Source organism: Pseudopodoces humilis, chromosome 22 (genome assembly GCF_049639895.1).
Source record: "Pseudopodoces humilis isolate 2021_Gansu_Grassland_sample_001 chromosome 22, ASM4963989v1, whole genome shotgun sequence".
NCBI lineage: Eukaryota > Metazoa > Chordata > Aves > Passeriformes > Paridae > Pseudopodoces > Pseudopodoces humilis.
In genome coordinates this window covers 5,455,258-5,471,892 of record NC_142221.1, presented here as the reverse complement: position 1 = coordinate 5,471,892, position 16,635 = coordinate 5,455,258, and the positions used below count along the sequence as shown (strand labels likewise).

The window sequence follows — 16,635 nt, the reverse complement described above, 5'->3', positions numbered from 1 at the left end:
TCGCCGCTTTGTCCCGCCCCCACGCGGGGTGGGCTGCGGCGCGGGGGAAGGAGACGCTGCCCTTCCGCGGCCATGGCGCGCGGCGCGGGGAGAGGGCGCCGAGCGGGGCCGCGCGCCCCCCCCGCCGCGGTGAGTGGTGCCGCCCGCGCCCGCTCACGGCGGCCGGGCCCGCCGGGCCGCACCATCGTTAGGGGGGAGTGAAGCAGAGGGGAGCGCCGAGCCGGGGACCCCCGGCTGAAGCCGGTCATGGGGGTGGGAGGCGAGGAGGGTGCGGGATCTCCGGCTGCGGGGCCGGCGGGGATGGCCCCGGGGTGAATGAATGCAGGGGCCCGGGGATGCAGCAGGGGTGCGAGGCACCCCAGGGCGCAGGGGGGGATGCGGGGGTGCGGGGGGATGCTGCGGGGGGAGCGGGGGCCCCTTCTGCTGGGCCCCGCGTGCTGCAGTGCAGGTGGGGGGGGCCCCGCGGGACGCTCCCCGCCGGGCCGGTGGGTTGAACCCCCGGTGCTGGGTGCCCACGGCAGGCAGGGCTGGGGGAGATGCCCGGACAGAGGGGCTGCCTTGGGATCTCGGTGCTTGTACTCCCTATCCCGGTACGGTAACCCCAGGCTGCTTTCTGTGCCGAAAATTCATTGCACTTGGCTCTTCTCATCCCTGCTGTGACCAGGACGTTGTGTTTAACCTTGTGGGGAGAGCCCATGTCCGGTGTCCGGTCCCTGCGGGCTCCCACTGCCCGGAGAACATTCCATAAGGTGCTGGGGGCAGTGGGTGCGGGGTGGGTGTCGGGCGGGGACAGCGCTTTGTCACCCGCACTGATGTGTTCTGTGGTCACACCTCAGTGCCTGCTGTCGCTCTGTCCTTGACAGAACCGCTCACTCCTTCTGCCCAGCCCCGCTGGCAGTGCTGGAACCTCCTGGGCAAAACCCCTTTTGGTTGGTGGCTCTTGAGCAGGGCTGTGATGCGCAGAAAACTGTGTGAAAGCAGGGTTTTGGCAATGAAAATGTGTGTATGGTTATTTGGGATAATTGGGACATTTTTTTAATACGGGGACCGCAAACAAAATCCCTTCAGCCATGTGCAGCCAGGTCTGGTACATATAGAAATCTCTGGGAGCTGTCAAATCCCAGGGTGCTGCTGCTGTACAGCAGTTTGGGAATCTGTCCCTGTGGTTGGTAGGACAAGCAGAGGAATTGCTGCTGCTGGTAAGAAGATATTTTAGATTTGCTGCTTCAAGTGACCTGGTGTGTGTTTTTTGAAGTGCAGTGCAGGGAGGAGCAGGACATGCTCTCCCCTCACTCACCTGATTTTCCCTCTCTTCCCGCAGGAGGAGGATTGTTGGATGAAGGCCAACTCCAGGACTCTGAGCCAGATGTCAGACAAAAGTTGGATTCTTTTGTGAGCAGCTCACACAGCATCCACAAGTGCCCTTCCCCGTGGCGGCTCCTCAAGGTGCCCAGATCCTCGTGCAGACATGGCATTTAGGAGGACAGAGGGAATGTCCATCATGCAGGCCTTGGCAATGACCGTGGCAGAGATCCCCGTGTTCGTTTACACGACATTTGGGCAGGTACAAGGAGAGGGAAAGGTTTTCCTGTCGTATTTCTTGGGCTGGCTCTGCGGGGTTGTCTGTGTCAGATGGAGGCACAGTGGGGTGGTGATGGGAGACCTGGGCAGTTTGAGAGATTGGAGGAGTTGCAGGGGGAGTTTGGGGTGGTAGAAGAGAGTTGTTCTGAGTGGGTTTGGAGAGGAGAGAAAAGCGCTTCCCACATCCCTCCCTGGAAGAACACCCAGGTTCAATCTTTCTCTTCATCAAAGGCGCTAAAAAAAGACTTGTCTTTTAAAGAAGAGTAATATGTTCCCCACTTGTAGTGATGCAGCACTTGGAGCAGTAAAGCTCAGCTTCACAGCAGGGTTTCAGAGCTGAATTTGGGTAACCTGGATTGCATCTGTCCCAGGCTGTGTGCAGATTTTGCAGTGTGTTTTGGCAGTGAGGATCGAGTTCTCCAGGTCCTGTCAAAATGATGCTCCACAGTCTCTTTGCTGCTATGTCTCATTTGTGTAGCAGGGGGTGTGTTTTATGGGTGGGAGGGTAAAGCCAGGGTGTTTCATGTTTAACACTGTTTTTAATTAGTTTTTCTTATTTAAAGGGCAGTGGAATTGGTTTTTCATTGTTGCTCTTCCATTTCTTTTGTGTTTAAAGTCTGTCTTCTCTCAGCTGCGGCTCTCTCCAGGCCTGCGCAAGGTGCTGTTTGCCACAGCTCTGGGGACGGTGGCCTTGGCTCTTGCAGCTCATCAGCTGAAGCGACGGCGCCGCCGAAAGAAGCAAATTGCTCCGGACAAGTGTGGCTTTAAGCCAGGAGGGATCACAGTGCCCATCCTGCCAACCAGGAGGGTCTCCTCCGTGAAGAAAGGTTTGCCTTGCAAAAAGGGAAAAATCCCCAGAGAGGTTGTACAGGGAGCGATGGGAAGGTGTGGGGAGAGGAAAGCAAAGCCATTTGTGTAGTGCTCCAATGTGGAATGAAGTGGGAATTCTGAAGCACAGTGCCATGAGCATGGGGTTTGGGGAGCAAAGGGAGAGAGGCTCTGAGCTCACAGTCCTTGGGAACAAAAGGTGTCCTGATGTTTTCCCTGAGGTTTGCAGTTCCCATCCCCTTTGTAGGCAGCCTGTGGACCATTACCAGGCTGCCCCAATAATAACGGGCACGGAGTGACCTGGTTCTGCATTGATCTCGTGATGTCAGTGCTCAGCTGAAGGGAGAGGAGGGTGGCCTGAGCCAGGCTGGGCAGTTGGGAGTGTCCATCCAGCTCTGTGGTGACTCCCAGACCTTGGGCAGCTTCCTCACATGCTTGTACTGATTTTAGGGGTAAGACTGACCCAAACCCTCAGCACAGCACTTTAGGGATTAAGCATTTGTTTGGTGAAACATGAAAATCAAGGCAGCAGTGTCTGTATTCTGCCTGTTCTGAGGGAAGGTGGAGGAGTTTTTGCTTGATTGTTTCCACTTGCCTCTTGCTGTCCGTAAGCAGTGAATACATTCCTCAGCCTCAGATCTCCACTGACACAGTCTCAGAGCAAAGCAGAGCAGACAGGAGATGCATGGCTTATTTCTAGGTATTGGATACTGCTTTGCCCACTCATAGTTACACTGGAAAAGGTGATGTTCCCCTCCCTATTCCCTACTGCAGTCACCTGAGCCTAAAATCCTGTTTTTGTGTGACCTTCCCAACTGCAGGATATTCCAGCAGGAGAGTCCAGAGCCCTGGCAGCAAGAGCAATGACACTCTCAGCGGGATTTCCTCCATTGAGCCCAGCAAACATTCCAGTTCCTCCCACAGCCTTGCCTCGGTAAGGACCTTGTTAGCAGGGCTGGGAGATGTCAGTGCACGTACCTGTCACGAGATCACCAAGTCCTTGGGCTTGTGCTGGCCCATGGAGCAGAACAGGTTGCAGTATAATTGTAGGGTGGGTTCTGATGTTAACCTTGCACTGAGTGTCTGGAGTTCCCTGTGAGCAGAAATGTTTTGTGGCCAGGAGCTCCAGGGTTCCTTGGCCAATTCTTTGGCCAAGGAGAAGTTGCAGGGGGGATTTCCCTGTGGGATATGGCCATGATTCCTTGGAATTCTCTGTGACCCCCTCAAGGAATTAGGCTGGGTTGTTTCTGGGTCTCAAAACAATGGGGAGCTTGTTTGCTTCCCTCTCTGGTGGGGGTTTGGGTGGCCTAGCGGCCCCTCCCTTCTGTGCTGGGGCTGCTCACAGCTTGCTTTGTTCTTAAAACCAAATTAACTACCAAAATCTGATAGCTCTGTTCAGGAAACATCAGGGTGAGAACACAGCCTAGTCATTCTGCCTCCTCCAAAGCCAAAAAAGCAGCCTGTGAGTACAGGTAATTCAGGCTTAACCAGGCAGGAGAAGCCATCGGTGCTTATATCCACCTTTTGTGAGACCAAAACTAGAAGCATTTGTGTCTTCAAGACCTGTTTCACATCCCCACTGCTCAGAGCTAACGAGCTGTTGGAGCAGGGGGGACACAGATAAACCTCTGTGAGTTGCTGCAAAGCCCTCTCTCATCATCGCCTGAGCTCAGCGGCTGCTTGGCAATGCAGGGGCAAGGAGAGGGAAAAATCACCCCTTTGAAAGGAGCTGTTGGGTGCCAGCACTCCTCAGCACATGCTGGTGTTGCTGTTTTTAGTACAGCTAAAGCACCAGGAGTTGCCAAAAGCGTGCTGGCCGAGGTGTGTCTCCAGCAGGCGGCAGTGCTGGCACGGCGCTGGGCAGGCACAGCATTCCCTGGGGAGCTGGGCTGTGATGGGATGTGTTCAGCTCTGGCCTCTCCCCTCCACAGGGATTCACATCCGTGTAATTCCCCCGTGGCTTCTCAGTTCACACAGATGCTGTCCAGGTTTTGTATCACTGGAGTTCTATTTCTCTTTAAATAAATAGCAATCTATAAATACCTTTTTCTGCTGCTGGTGCCTGAGTGGGGATATCCCCATGGAGAGGCATCTGTTTCTGTACAGATGAGCTGACCCTGTACTTCGAGTTTTTATATTACTTGGTGGAAAAACAGCTCATCCTTTGCACAGATGCAGGTTTTGCCTGCTCTCATTTGCTTCCTGGGCTCCTCTTTGCCATCCAGTAAGTAAATTGGCAGCAGTGAACTGATGATTTGCAGTTTGGGATCTCAAGGTGATTTATTAACACTCCACAAAGATTGATCAATGGAGGCAGGATAGGAATTCTTCTGTCAGCTGATTATTGTAGCCTTTTTTTAGTACCAGGCACATGTTTGGACATCCTTCTGTAAGCCACAGGAAAACACTGGTCACTGATAGTGTTAAATCCAGCACTTTGTTGGGTCGGACTTTAGAAGACATTGATGCCCTGGTGTGAAACCGGACAAAGCTGAAATGACACTGGTGTGTGGATTGTCAGCCCTCCCAGGAGAGGGTCTGGTTACAAAGGAGAAGAGTGAGGATTCCCCTTCCCCTCTGGGGAATCCTCAGCTGTATTTTTTCTGGGAAACTGTTTCTTTTGTCACCTCCAGCGTTTTTTTGTACAGGCAGCTGGGGCTGACATGAGCTTTCCATCAAAATCCCAATGCCTTTGTAGCGATTGCTTTGGAGCTTTCCTGGGTTGTTTCCTCTATCAATGCCCTCCACAAGGGCAAACATGGGGAAGGAAAATGTCCTTTTACTGAAGGCTGGTGGTGTTTGTTTGATCTTATCATCTCTAAGAGAATTCAAAAGGCATATGCTGCCCTCTGCTCCCTTCCTGCAGATGGTAGCAGTCAACTCCTCAAGTCCAATACCCCCAGGGATGTGGGAGGCCCAGGCAATGGGAGATGCTGGAGCCATTGGTGATTCCAGTGCAGAAAGCCTCTATGTTCAAGGTAAGCAGGCACAAGGGTAACATTGCTCTGGAGGGGTTGTTTATCACTGTGAGAGCAAGAAGGGGGTGAGAATTGACAGAGCATCAGTAGGTCAATGTAGAACTCTAACAAAAGTTCCCTTCCATTCTCAGCTGAAGCTCAAATAAAAATCCCATCTTCTTTAAAAAAAAATCAAACCTTTTTTGTCAGTGAATAATTTACTTTCAAATTACTGTTCTTGAGAAGCAGGCTCGTCATGTGCAGAGAACAGTGTTTTGGCAGTAACATGGATGATGTTCTCCTTCTAATCCAGAATAAAACATATTTAAACAGGAAAGAAATAGAATATGTTTATTCTTTCTGTTAGGGAGGGATTTCCCTCTTAGCTGGATTGTCTGAGTGAGCAAAGACTCATCCTGTATCTCTTTGTTCCTGAGTGCCCCGGGACTCTCACAGCAAGTATTTGGTTTGGTTTCCAGGCATGGAGCTGTTTGAGGAGGCCCTGCAGAAATGGGAACAGGCACTGAGCATCAGGCAGAGGGACAGTGCTTGTACCAGCACCCCTGTGACCTGGGACAGCAGGAAACAACAAGAGAGCATGTCTGAGAACATTTCAGAGGTAGGTCCCCACATGCTGAAAGGCCAGCCTGGGTGCTGGAAGCAGTAAACACTGGGAGGTTAAAAGGAGAGCAAAGTAAGTGCAGAGTCAAGCCAGACTCTGTTTAAGAGCTGTCTGTATCTACAGCTTCCTTATGCAATGGGAGTGGGTGTTTCTAATTTCTTTCTCTTCTTAATACGTCTCGCCCCCTCATTCCCCAGCGTTTCCATCCACCTCCCAGCCTTGTTGTCACTCACTGTCACACGTGTCCTCCCATGGCACAGCCTGTGGTGAGAAAAGGCTGTGATGAATGCAGCACTGCTTTGGCTGGCAGTGTTGTCTCTAACTTTTAATGCATTTAAAATGGAGATCTTGGTGGTCACTGCCACTTCTGGGAGCTGGGTGGAGAGCAGAGCCCAGCTCTGTGTGTGTGGAAGAGGATAGCAGTGGTAATTTGGTAGGAGCTGAGTATGGTCCCTGCAGGGAGATGTGTACCTCACTCAGCCTCTGCAGCTACAGCAACAAGGACTTTTGGACAGCCCCTTGCTGTCTGGGACTTGAGGAATATACACAATACTTGAGGTTATACACAATACCTGTGTTAAAGGAGATCTAAGCTAGAATGGCTCAGTGACAGCCACAAAGCTGAAAAACCCTGCTATAACTCAGGACTGTGAAAGGAGCTGAACTCCCAACTCTCCAGGAGTTCTCAGTGGAAAAAAAGTGTTCCCAGCCTTTTGTAAACAGAGTCTGGTGTAGTAAGTATGTGGGACATTTGTCTTTTGTGCTGGATAATATTTATCCAAGTCAAATCTGGATTCTGTTGTTTTTGGCTCTCCTTGAAGGGCCCTGTAGTGTTTCTAAAACTGCCTTAAAACTGGTTGATTCATTATGAAAATAGATTTTGTGCTTCTTGCTAATACTTCTGTCTTCTGGGTGAGATACTCATGCAAACATAGGGACATGAAGGCAAGATGCTGTTTAAGTCTTATTTTCCCCATACCTTTTTTTTTCTCCATCCTCCTGTGTTGCTTACAGCAAGCTTTGATTATGCCCAGCACCTTAATCTAAATATTCTGTTATCCAGTTCTGGATATCCTGTTATATTCAACACAAGTTTCCTGATGTGATTTCTCCTGGAAGCTAGGCTAAAGTCAAAAGGCAGGAGATTTAAGTGGTGTAGAACTTATTAAAATACCTGTTTTTCTGGGTAGAAGGTTAAAGTTCTTTAGTTCTTTCTTCCTTTTTTAACAGGAAAACAAAATAGTGAAGCTCAAAAGCCAGAGGGTTTGAGTAGGCTCTGTAGAAGCTTTCCTCCCTGTGCATTATTAGCTGCATTGTAGGATTAATGACTCCTCTCTCTTTTTATTTTTAATCATTTAATCTGCAGACTGCAAATCCCATTTTTACTGAAAATTTCCTCCTGTATTTGTGCTGTCCAATCTGTATGTACCCAGCTGGCTAACTAAGGGTGACATTTATGTGTGTTCCAGGAGGAGTCCCAGAAAAGGGAGTTTGCTGAGAAGCTGGAGTCCCTCTTGCACCGAGCCTACCACCTCCAGGAAGAGTTTGGCTCCTCGCTCCCGTCAGACAGCGTGCTGCTCGATTTGGGTAGGGCACCCAGCTGCAGTAAAATGCCAATTTCGTGTCTGGTTTTATGTCTTTTCTGTAAGCCAGGTAAAGGAGGAGTGACAAAGTGAGAGTGGAAGAGAGCACAGGAGCTAAGAGAAATGGTGGTCCATGAACACATGTGGCTTCTTTCTCTCCTCCAGAGAAGACTTTGATGCTTCCGTTGGCGGATGGATCATTGCGGCTGCGGACGGATGATGAAGACAGCTCAGCTTCAGAGGATTCCTTCTTCTCTGCAGCAGAGGTGACTGAAGTGTCAGGGAATGCACAAAGGCAGCAGAGCCAAACACATCTTGGGAGAGGAAGATGATCAAACACAGAGCAACAACCCCAGGCTGGGAGGTTCATGATGGATGTTAGGAAAAGATTTTACTTAGGGGGATGGTGCAGGTTTTTCCAAGAAGCACTTCCATGTCATCTTGTTATCTACTATAGAAAACTGCCATAACAGCTAGGAAAGTGCTGTTCTCCAGTGTAAGATGGCTTGGTCGTGTAAATTTTATAGGATATTGAGCAGTGACAGAGCTGAGACAGCTTTTGGTGAAAAAAGGAATATCTTTATGTGAAACAATTGTCAGTGACAAACTTTGCTAGCTGAAGATTCTCTGAAGAAGACTCACTTTGCTTGTGTGCAGTCACTTGTGTATTTGCAAATATTTAATGAGCTCATTCTGTTCTTCCCATGTCTCTTGTTACCTCTACAGCTCTTTGACTCCCTCCCCTTTGAGGAAATGCCATTCCATCTCTCCAGGCCAGTGGCAGCATATGAAGAAGCTCTGCAGTTGGTGAAAGAAGGGAAGGTCGCGTGCCGGACGCTGAGGTGAAGAGCCAGCTGGAGCTGTGGGACCTTGTGTCCCCTGGGGCGCTGTGAACATATCATCTGCCTTTCAGCAGCCCCATAACCAGAATAACCATCTGGGGTCATAAAATCACAGCATCCTTCCTGTTGGTTTGGCCTTCCCAGGGAATTAACTCCAGATTTTAGGGACTTGCATGTTAAGAAAGAGTAATTGTCGCAGGAAATTAATGATAGAGAGTGTGACTGTTCTGGGAGGCTGGTGTAGTCCTGTACCAGCCTGGCAGAGGTGCTCTGTTCCCCCAGGGAGCTGGATAAAGGGAATGTTCCTTTCTGTTCCTTTCTCCTATGCACAGACGGGGAATTTAGTTTTTTGTTTTTAGGGGACCATAGTTGTATGAACACCAATATCAGAACCAGAATTTACACAATTCTTCCCCTTTCCTTCTAGGACAGAGCTCCTTGGCTGCTACAGTGACCAGGATTTCCTGGCAAAGCTGCATTGTGTCAGGCAGGCATTCCAGGTGAGAATGGCTCCAGACTCCCAGACTTCCATGGCACATGGTTGCCAGCAGCATGTTCCTGGAGATCACAGTTTTGTTTCCAGCTTATTAAAGGTTAATGACACTGGTGTGTGCAGCATTGCACTGCTTCATGTCCTGCCCTTTTTTTTTTTTTCCCCAACTCAGAATTTGAGGGTGTGTAGGTGCTCATGAGACATGAGACAGACACATGAGACATCTGTGTTCCCTCTGCAGGAGCTGCTGGAGGATGAAAGCAATCAGCTGTTTTTTGGGGAGGTTGGGAAGCAGATGGTGATAGGACTGATGACAAAAGCTGAAAAGGTAGGAAGATTGTGTAACAACTAAACTGTGTCTTGAGCACAGGGATACTTGTTCCCCCATCCCAACTCAGAATTTGTCCAGGATGTTGGAAGCAGAAAACTTCATCAGCATGCTGGTGACTACTGTGATGTTGATGTCAGCTCAAATCCGAGTAGTCAAACTTTTGTTTTGTTTCTCTGCTCTCCCAGAATCCCAAAGCCTTCCTGGAAAGCTACGAGGAGATGCTGCATTATGCCTTGAAGCAAGAGACCTGGCCGACCACTCAGCAGGAGCTCGAGGGAAGAGGGGTTGGTAAAGACATTGTCTTTACAGAGTTGCAGTGGAGTTGGAAGACAATCCTTGCCCAGAGATGTTGTGGAATTCCCATCCCTGGAAGTGCTCAAGGCCAGGCTGGATGGGGCTTGAAGCAACCTGGTTTAGTGGAAAGCGTCCCTGCCCATGGCAGGGGATGGAACTGGATGGTTTTAAAGTCCCTTACAAGCCAAACCACTGTGATTGTATTATAATGCATATGTAGAAATGGCCCAGGAGTGAAAGACCTGCTGTTGAAATGCAATTACATTGACTTCAGCTTGTTAGATCTTCTTGCTTCAAGCCAAAAGAACCTGTCTGTCTTTTTAAAACCTGTTCCCTTTACAGACTATTCTGCTCCCTGACAGGTGGTGTGCATGAGCTTCTTTGATATTGTGCTGGACTTCATCCTCATGGATGCTTTTGAGGATCTAGAGAACCCTCCCTCCTCCGTGCTGGCTGTGCTGCGTAACCGCTGGCTGTCCGACAGCTTCAAGGAGACGGTGCGTGAGACAGGGAGTGTTGGTGTGAGTGCGAGATCAGTGCCAAGGCCAGAAAAGAGCATAACCTCATCTTTCCTGGCTGAGCTGAATTCTCTTTTTATAAATGCCACGCTTTCCTGAAGCTCTAAACAACAGTCTTCTTGTGCACGGAAATTGTTTACAGGAAAGCTTTCCTTATTTTGAAAGCATCTGGTTGGCAACTAGACTTATGGCTCTAGGTGCCTTTATCAATGATACCATGGAGATGTTAAAAGATGACAGCACCTATTTTTATGAATGAGAATAAAAGTGCCAAAATATAGGGAAAAATATTGGGTTTTAGCATGTGGCCATTGATTCTGGCCGTACCTCAGCAGACACTGAAGCTCAAATTGGAAAGCTTTCCTTTAGTCCTGCCCCCAGCTGTATTTTTAAGACTGATTAGTTTGATAGACTGAGAGTAAAATGGCACTGTGTAACAGCTGTCTGCTTACAGGGGATCCTGGGCTGTTGGGCAACTATGTCAGATCATATTAACAATCTTCAAAAACCCTTTGGCTTCTCTGGAATGGATCTGAAGTGGCTAAATCTGCTTCCAGTTTGCTTCAATTTTGTCAATTTAGAGTTAGCACCAAAGGGTGACTGTTTTGATGTTTTGATGACAATGTGTTGGTAAACTTTTGGTTTTTAAAAACAATCCCAGTAACTAATGGGCTCTCTGTGTTAATTGTAGGCTCTAGCAACTGCTTGCTGGTCAGTTCTGAAAGCAAAAAGGAGGCTTCTGATGGTAAGCAAAATTAATCAAAAGTGAAAGAATCTAATGTATTCGAGGCTGGAAAGAGAACACATAGATCTTGACAAAGTGCATAATCTTAAGTGGTAGAAGACTGAACCCAGTCATGTTCTTTGTGATGCTTTAGAGCCCTGGGGTTCTGCTGCTCCAGTGCTATGCCATCAGTATTTTACTGAATCAGTCTGAGTTTATTCTCCCTTTTTCTTCATGTGAGGGAATCAAATGACCGTGTTGCCTGTCTGGTATTCCCTCTCCCTGCTCACAATACTGTAGGAATGGCCACAGACCCCAAGCAGCAAGGGACTGCTCCTGAATTGTACTTTCCTTGCTGGCAGCAAAATGAATGGTCCAGGCATTGCTCTGCTCCCCAGGGGTGATGCTAATTGGCCATTACTTGATGAGTTTCACTTAAATCTGTGACTTCCTAAAGTATCACAGCAGATTTTATGGAGCAGGGGAACAGGAAGCCACAACTTCACAACCCTGGTTCTGCCACAGGTTTTGTGGCCTCTGGCAAGTTTTCAGCTCAATCCCACTGCCAGCTGGTACGACAGTGTCTGGCTCCTGAGATGGCACAGAGAGAAATGAGAGCACTGGAAGCTCTACTGGTGCTGTCATGCAGTAGCTCTGCCTTGGATATTTGTATGTCCTTTCCTGGCTTGGTCAGCAAATTATAAATAGAGGCTATAAAGGCTGGCTGGTGATTGCTTTTCATTTTCTTCTGTTCATTTCCCTCTTGAAATAGCAGTTTAGAAACATTAAGATAAAAAGCTCTAGTCATCCTTCAAGGGACCTGAAAGATAAATGTAGTTTTGCAGGAAGAGATGTTCCAAATAGCTCTTTACTAAAGTTACTGAAGCTTTCTGGCAGGGAAGTTGGTGGTTGATATGGTATAAGGTGCTAATTCTGTCTGAGAATGAAGACCAACTAATTCTGTCCTTCCCTGTGACAGGTACCAGATGGCTTTATCTCTCATTTCTACTCCGTATCGGAGCATGTCAGTCCTGTTCTAGCCTTTGGTTTTCTGGGGCCCAAGCAGCAGCTATCTGAAGTCTGCAGTTTCTTCAAGGTAAGGTGGCTTTTCTGTACCTCATCTGTGTGGGACTCCCGTCTGCTGGTGTCAAACTGCTGATGTGTGCCCTTGGTGGCTGGTACTGGCAGGTGAAGGAGGTCTGACTGTAAACTTTCCTTTTCTTGCAGCACCAGATCGTGCAGTATCTGAAGGACATGTTTGACTTCGACAATGTGAGGTACACGACAGTGCAGTTGCTGGCAGAGGACATTTTGCAGCTGTCGCGGCGGCGCAGCGAGATCCTCTTAGGATATCTGGGCACCGAGACTTCCCCGGAGATGAATGGCATGCTTCCTGGGGAAACCGAGCCGCTGAAGGAGGAGCTCATCTGATGGCAGTCGAGGAAAACACTTTTGTACAAGGACCTTTTCCTTCCAGAGATGGATAAAACTACCTGCAAAGTGCAGCAGTGGCAGCAAGACTGTGAACACACAGCAATCTGGTGGGACCTTCTGCTTTTTGTAGCCAGTAGTGTTTGCTGGGATGGATCCAGGACCACTTGCCAACTTATGGTTTGAATTTCTTCTTTGTTCCACCTTCCTGTCATTATTATTACTTTCGATGTTTCATATATACATTGTGTCCTGAGCTGCCCAGGCCCAGATTTTTGCCCAATTCTCTTGAATAGGGCAATGTATGTACCTGTTTTGCCTTTGTGTTTTCTGGGAGATTAATCCCTGACGTTTACGATTGTATGTGGGAACAGGAATATTGTTGGTAAATTTTCCACTTGACCATTAGCTTCTCAAGGAGGCTTTGCTTGCTTTGGGATTTTTATTACTGTTCTTCTCTGCTGTGTTCCTACAGCCATTAATTACTGCTGATTTTTACCCTAAGTGTGGTAACATATGCAATGTGACTAGCAAAGATTTCTTTCCCAGGGAGGAAGAAATAGTTCTGTAAAGCACTGAAGAAGCAGACTTCTGTAAGCAGTCTGAAGCTCTAGGGAAATTGGTCTGTTCCCTTGGTATTGCTGCTCTTTGCAGACCAGATGACAAGCTCTGCGTGCTGGTCATCCTTGCTTAGGAGGTTGCTGAGGTCTATGTGTGCCCCTAAGGCAGGTTAGTGTCAGGAGGGGGGGATTTGCATCCTGCCTGTGCTTGCACGAAGTCTTTGACATCCATCAAAGTGCCTTGCTGGATTTCAGAATGAGCCAGCAGCAGCTTTTGCTGGGTAGGAGGTGTGGGGAGTGTACAAGCAGGGGGAAAGGGTAATAATGTGGTGCCTATTGCTGTTGTGCAAAGGGTAGTGAGAGGTGCAGATGTTGGATGTGAGGTTATGTGACTAGTTGGAGAGCTGGGATTAAGTTTCTATAGAGGAAATGACTCTTTACAGTCTGTCAGTTCTAAGAAACACAGCATAATTTTGGGCAATGATCAAATGTGTGTGTGTGTATGGTAGTGCTTCTCAAATGCTGTGATCCTGATTGCCTAGCCAGCACCTGGAATCTGGCTGCTTCGGCATGTGAGCTGAGTTGCATACTCATGTAGGACAGCAGCAGTGGAGCGTGCTGGACTTAGTGAATCATAAAAATCACAGAATAATAGAATATGCTGAGTTGAAAGGGACACATAAGGGTTGAGTCCAACTTCCATCTCTGTACAGGACACCCCAACATTCCCACCATGTGCTGAGGGAGTTGTGCAAACATCTTGAACTCAGGCTTGGTGCTGTGACCACTTCCCTGGGGAGCCTGTTCAATGCCCAACCACCCTCTGGGTAGAAAACCTTTTCCTGATATCCAGCCTAACCTCTCTGACTCAGCTTCATTGGTTTGAGGCAGTCTTGGCTTTTGTGTGAGGTTTGCAATGATTTGCTGAGTCCTCCATGAGTACAATGCCACAAATAAAAGTAGAGATCCAGCCTGTGCCTTCTTCTGTTTTAGTCCACATATAAGTCCAAGTCCAACCCTCGGAATGAGGAGGTCTTCAGGACTTCCACAAAAACATCAGCCTCACTGTTTTTGTTCCTGACTGATTTGTTACCCCTTGTGCCTGTTCTGGGTGAAAGACACAAGGCTTACCCGGATGTATTTTTGCAAGTGGAAAAAATATGTAAGAATCTGGAATTTCCATATGAGTGGAAAGTCAGTGCGTGGGCTTGGAGAATACAAATGCTTTCTTCCTCTTCAGATATCTAATGTGGATTCTGCCGATAAAAGCAGGAAGGAAGTAAACAGAGAAAAAAAGTAAACAGGATGTAAAAGGAGCAGATAAATGTGCTGTGCCATATGTTTTAGGGACACCCTCCTTGAGCAGGGAGGTGGGACCAGATGACCCACTGTGGTTCCTTCCAACCTGACCCATTCTGTGGTTCTATGATTCCTTGAAATGCTCCTGAGATGTTTGCAGGGGCTGCCTGTAGAGCACAGTAACATCTGGTGCTCTGTAAGCACATGAGACTGATGTGGCTTATCCTGGAAACTAGATTAATGCAATAAACAGGACAATGCTGAGACAGAAATTAGGAGCAGCTGCCCCAAGTGAGGCTGCGTGGAATAAACTGTTATGAGAAGGATTTAAGAGACAGCAGTTAAAACTAGGAAAAGTCTCTGAGGTGTCTTGCTCCCGGCAGTGTGCAGGAAGAGAAGAAATGGAGGATGTATTAGCATGACACACCTGCTACATGTAAACTGTGATTTGAAAGTATGGTATATTCTGAAAGCAAGTTACTTTGCCAAAAAAAGAATGTTGATAGTGCTTTGTGCTCTTGTATGGCTGGTTTAGAAGAAAGTCACTTCAGCAGCTTTTGTACAGTGGTTAAAAAGATGCTAAAATGTGAAGATTAATATAATGAGAGGGGCTGTAATTCTGAACAATCAGTTCTGTTAAATTCTCATTTTTAGTGTTGTTTTATGTGTATTTATTTCATGTTTTGAGTGTCTTTGGCCTCAGTGCTTGGGCAGCTTGCCTGTTTTGTGTACAGACAAGAACACTGGCTGCTGACTTTGGGCTTTTGCATCCTTGCGTGAGAGGATACTGAAGCAGGGTCCCCCTGAAGCAAACACTAACTTGCACGGTGGCTTTTTAAGCTGAGAAATTGTAAATTCCTAATCAATGAAATGAAGAAAGACTGTTTTATTACAGCTTGATGCTTTTCCTTAGTCCTTATTGCAAGTAGGTTACACAGCCCTCCCTGTGAAGGTAAAGAGGAATCTGCCTTGGGAACATCTGCAGCTTCTTGAAGGTCAAGTTCTCCGCCTTTTCCTACCAGCAGTGACTTGGTCCTGCACCAGCCAAGGGTGTTTGCCGAGACAAACTGGTTTTATCTTTACTGGGATGGATGTTAACAACTTCTCTACACCACCCCCTCACTTCATTGCTGCTTTTTGTCCCTCCCCAGTCCCAGTGTAGCTCGAGAGGAAAGGCAGAAAGGTGTCTAGAGCCTCTGAAGGGAACTTCAGGGATCAGCACGTTCACAGGAGCTGTTCCTGTGGAAGAAGCTTTTCTTGGCCTGAGCAGTGGTGTCAAGGACTTGCTGTGTTCAAGTCCTTTGGATGCAGCCCTCAGGCTGCTTCCACTGATCCCACCCAGCCCAAAATGTGACTCTTGTACCTGTATTGCAAGGTGGAGTTAAAGGGTATGATGGAACACCTGCCTGCCCTCTGGCTTCCTGAGATCCCTAGAAAATCCCTTCCCCAGCATATTGTGTTTAGCAACAGAAATTCTTCAGTATTAGTAACAGCTGTGTATTCGGGTAGAATCCCTTGAGATAAGATATTCACCTTTTTTAATGATGAACCCTTATTCTCAAGGGGTTAAATCATCCTGGGCTGACACTTGCAAGATTTTAACACTGATGGGGATTTAAGGTGGCTTAGCAGCTATGAAATAAAATCCCTCAATAATGTCTGATGCTTAAACAGAATTTAAAATATGCATGACTTTCATTTTTTATGTGGAGGTGGAAACAAGCTTCACCAGAGGTTAAAGTACATCCTTGGTACTTTAGTATGTATGTAGAGACTAGGCCAAATGGCTCTAGGAGGGTCTTTATGATCTTTAAACACATTAATATAAAAATTATGAGGAAAAATCTGCCTTGTATCTACAAGATCAGTGTGGCTTTGAAAAGCATGACTTGTGGTGTCTCATACAGGGAGGTGGGAAGACAGGATTTTATTTATCCATCTTCAGTAGAACATTCCTCTGCCATTTCTGAAACTAATGAATGTAAACTTGTGCCTATTTTCTTTCTGATTTCCTAAAGGTGTAAAAATCTGTTCTTGTTTTGCTTCTATCTTTTTCTTTGCAGTTAATTTTTTTTTTAAATATCTTTAATCTTAGGATGTGGGCATTACAAGTACAATAAAACTTTCCTTCATGATTGTGGTTTTTGTTCCTAAATTTCCTAGTGAAACATGCTAGAAACTCAGTCTTTGGTTTCTGATTGAGGTGACAGTTGTGGTGACACTTCTGCTGCTGGTGACGGTATCAAACAAGACTTGCTGTTCCTAGGGCTGAAATGAGGAACTTGAAAGGTTTAAATGTAAAGTTAAAGGGTTTGATTGCATAGGGAGTCTTCCTGGGTCTACTGACAAGTCCACAGATGAAGTGGGATGTAAAGTAAACAAAGCAAGTCCTTGTACTTTGAGCTGTGGTTGGAAACTGTGGGGTTTCATTTTTCAGATTTTTCCGTGGTGGTTTGGCTCTGTTGGGGTGTGGTGTGAGCAGATTGTGATGAAGAGATAACAGAAATCCCAGTGAAGTGCAGAACCTCTGAAACATTGTCAAAGTTCCTGCAGCACTTAGCAGCTTCCCAAA

At 47.5% G+C, this 16,635-nt stretch overlaps 1 protein-coding gene across 3 annotated transcripts; it reads left to right on the top strand.

Moving 5' to 3' along the window:
* The first annotated feature begins 28 nt into the window (after positions 1–28).
* MIGA2 (mitoguardin 2) lies at positions 29–16,198 on the top strand. 3 transcript variants are annotated; one of them, XM_088065828.1, is made up of 16 exons: positions 29–129; positions 1,322–1,564; positions 2,213–2,408; positions 3,231–3,343; positions 5,276–5,387; positions 5,846–5,985; positions 7,458–7,641; positions 7,737–7,837; positions 8,298–8,413; positions 8,841–8,913; positions 9,148–9,234; positions 9,423–9,521; positions 9,894–10,028; positions 10,741–10,794; positions 11,753–11,869; positions 12,001–16,198. In XM_088065828.1, the coding sequence occupies exons 2-16, from the start codon at positions 1,469–1,471 to the stop codon at positions 12,202–12,204; spliced, it is 1,827 nt and encodes a 608-aa protein (XP_087921954.1). In that variant the 5' UTR covers positions 29–129; positions 1,322–1,468; the 3' UTR covers positions 12,205–16,198. The 3 variants fall into 3 exon arrangements, with proteins under 3 accessions (XP_087921954.1, XP_005527311.2, XP_014111805.2); XM_005527254.3 differs by having other exon boundaries at positions 2,198–2,408; positions 7,458–7,575; XM_014256330.2 differs by having other exon boundaries at positions 2,198–2,408.
* Positions 16,199–16,635: the final 437 nt, after the last annotated feature.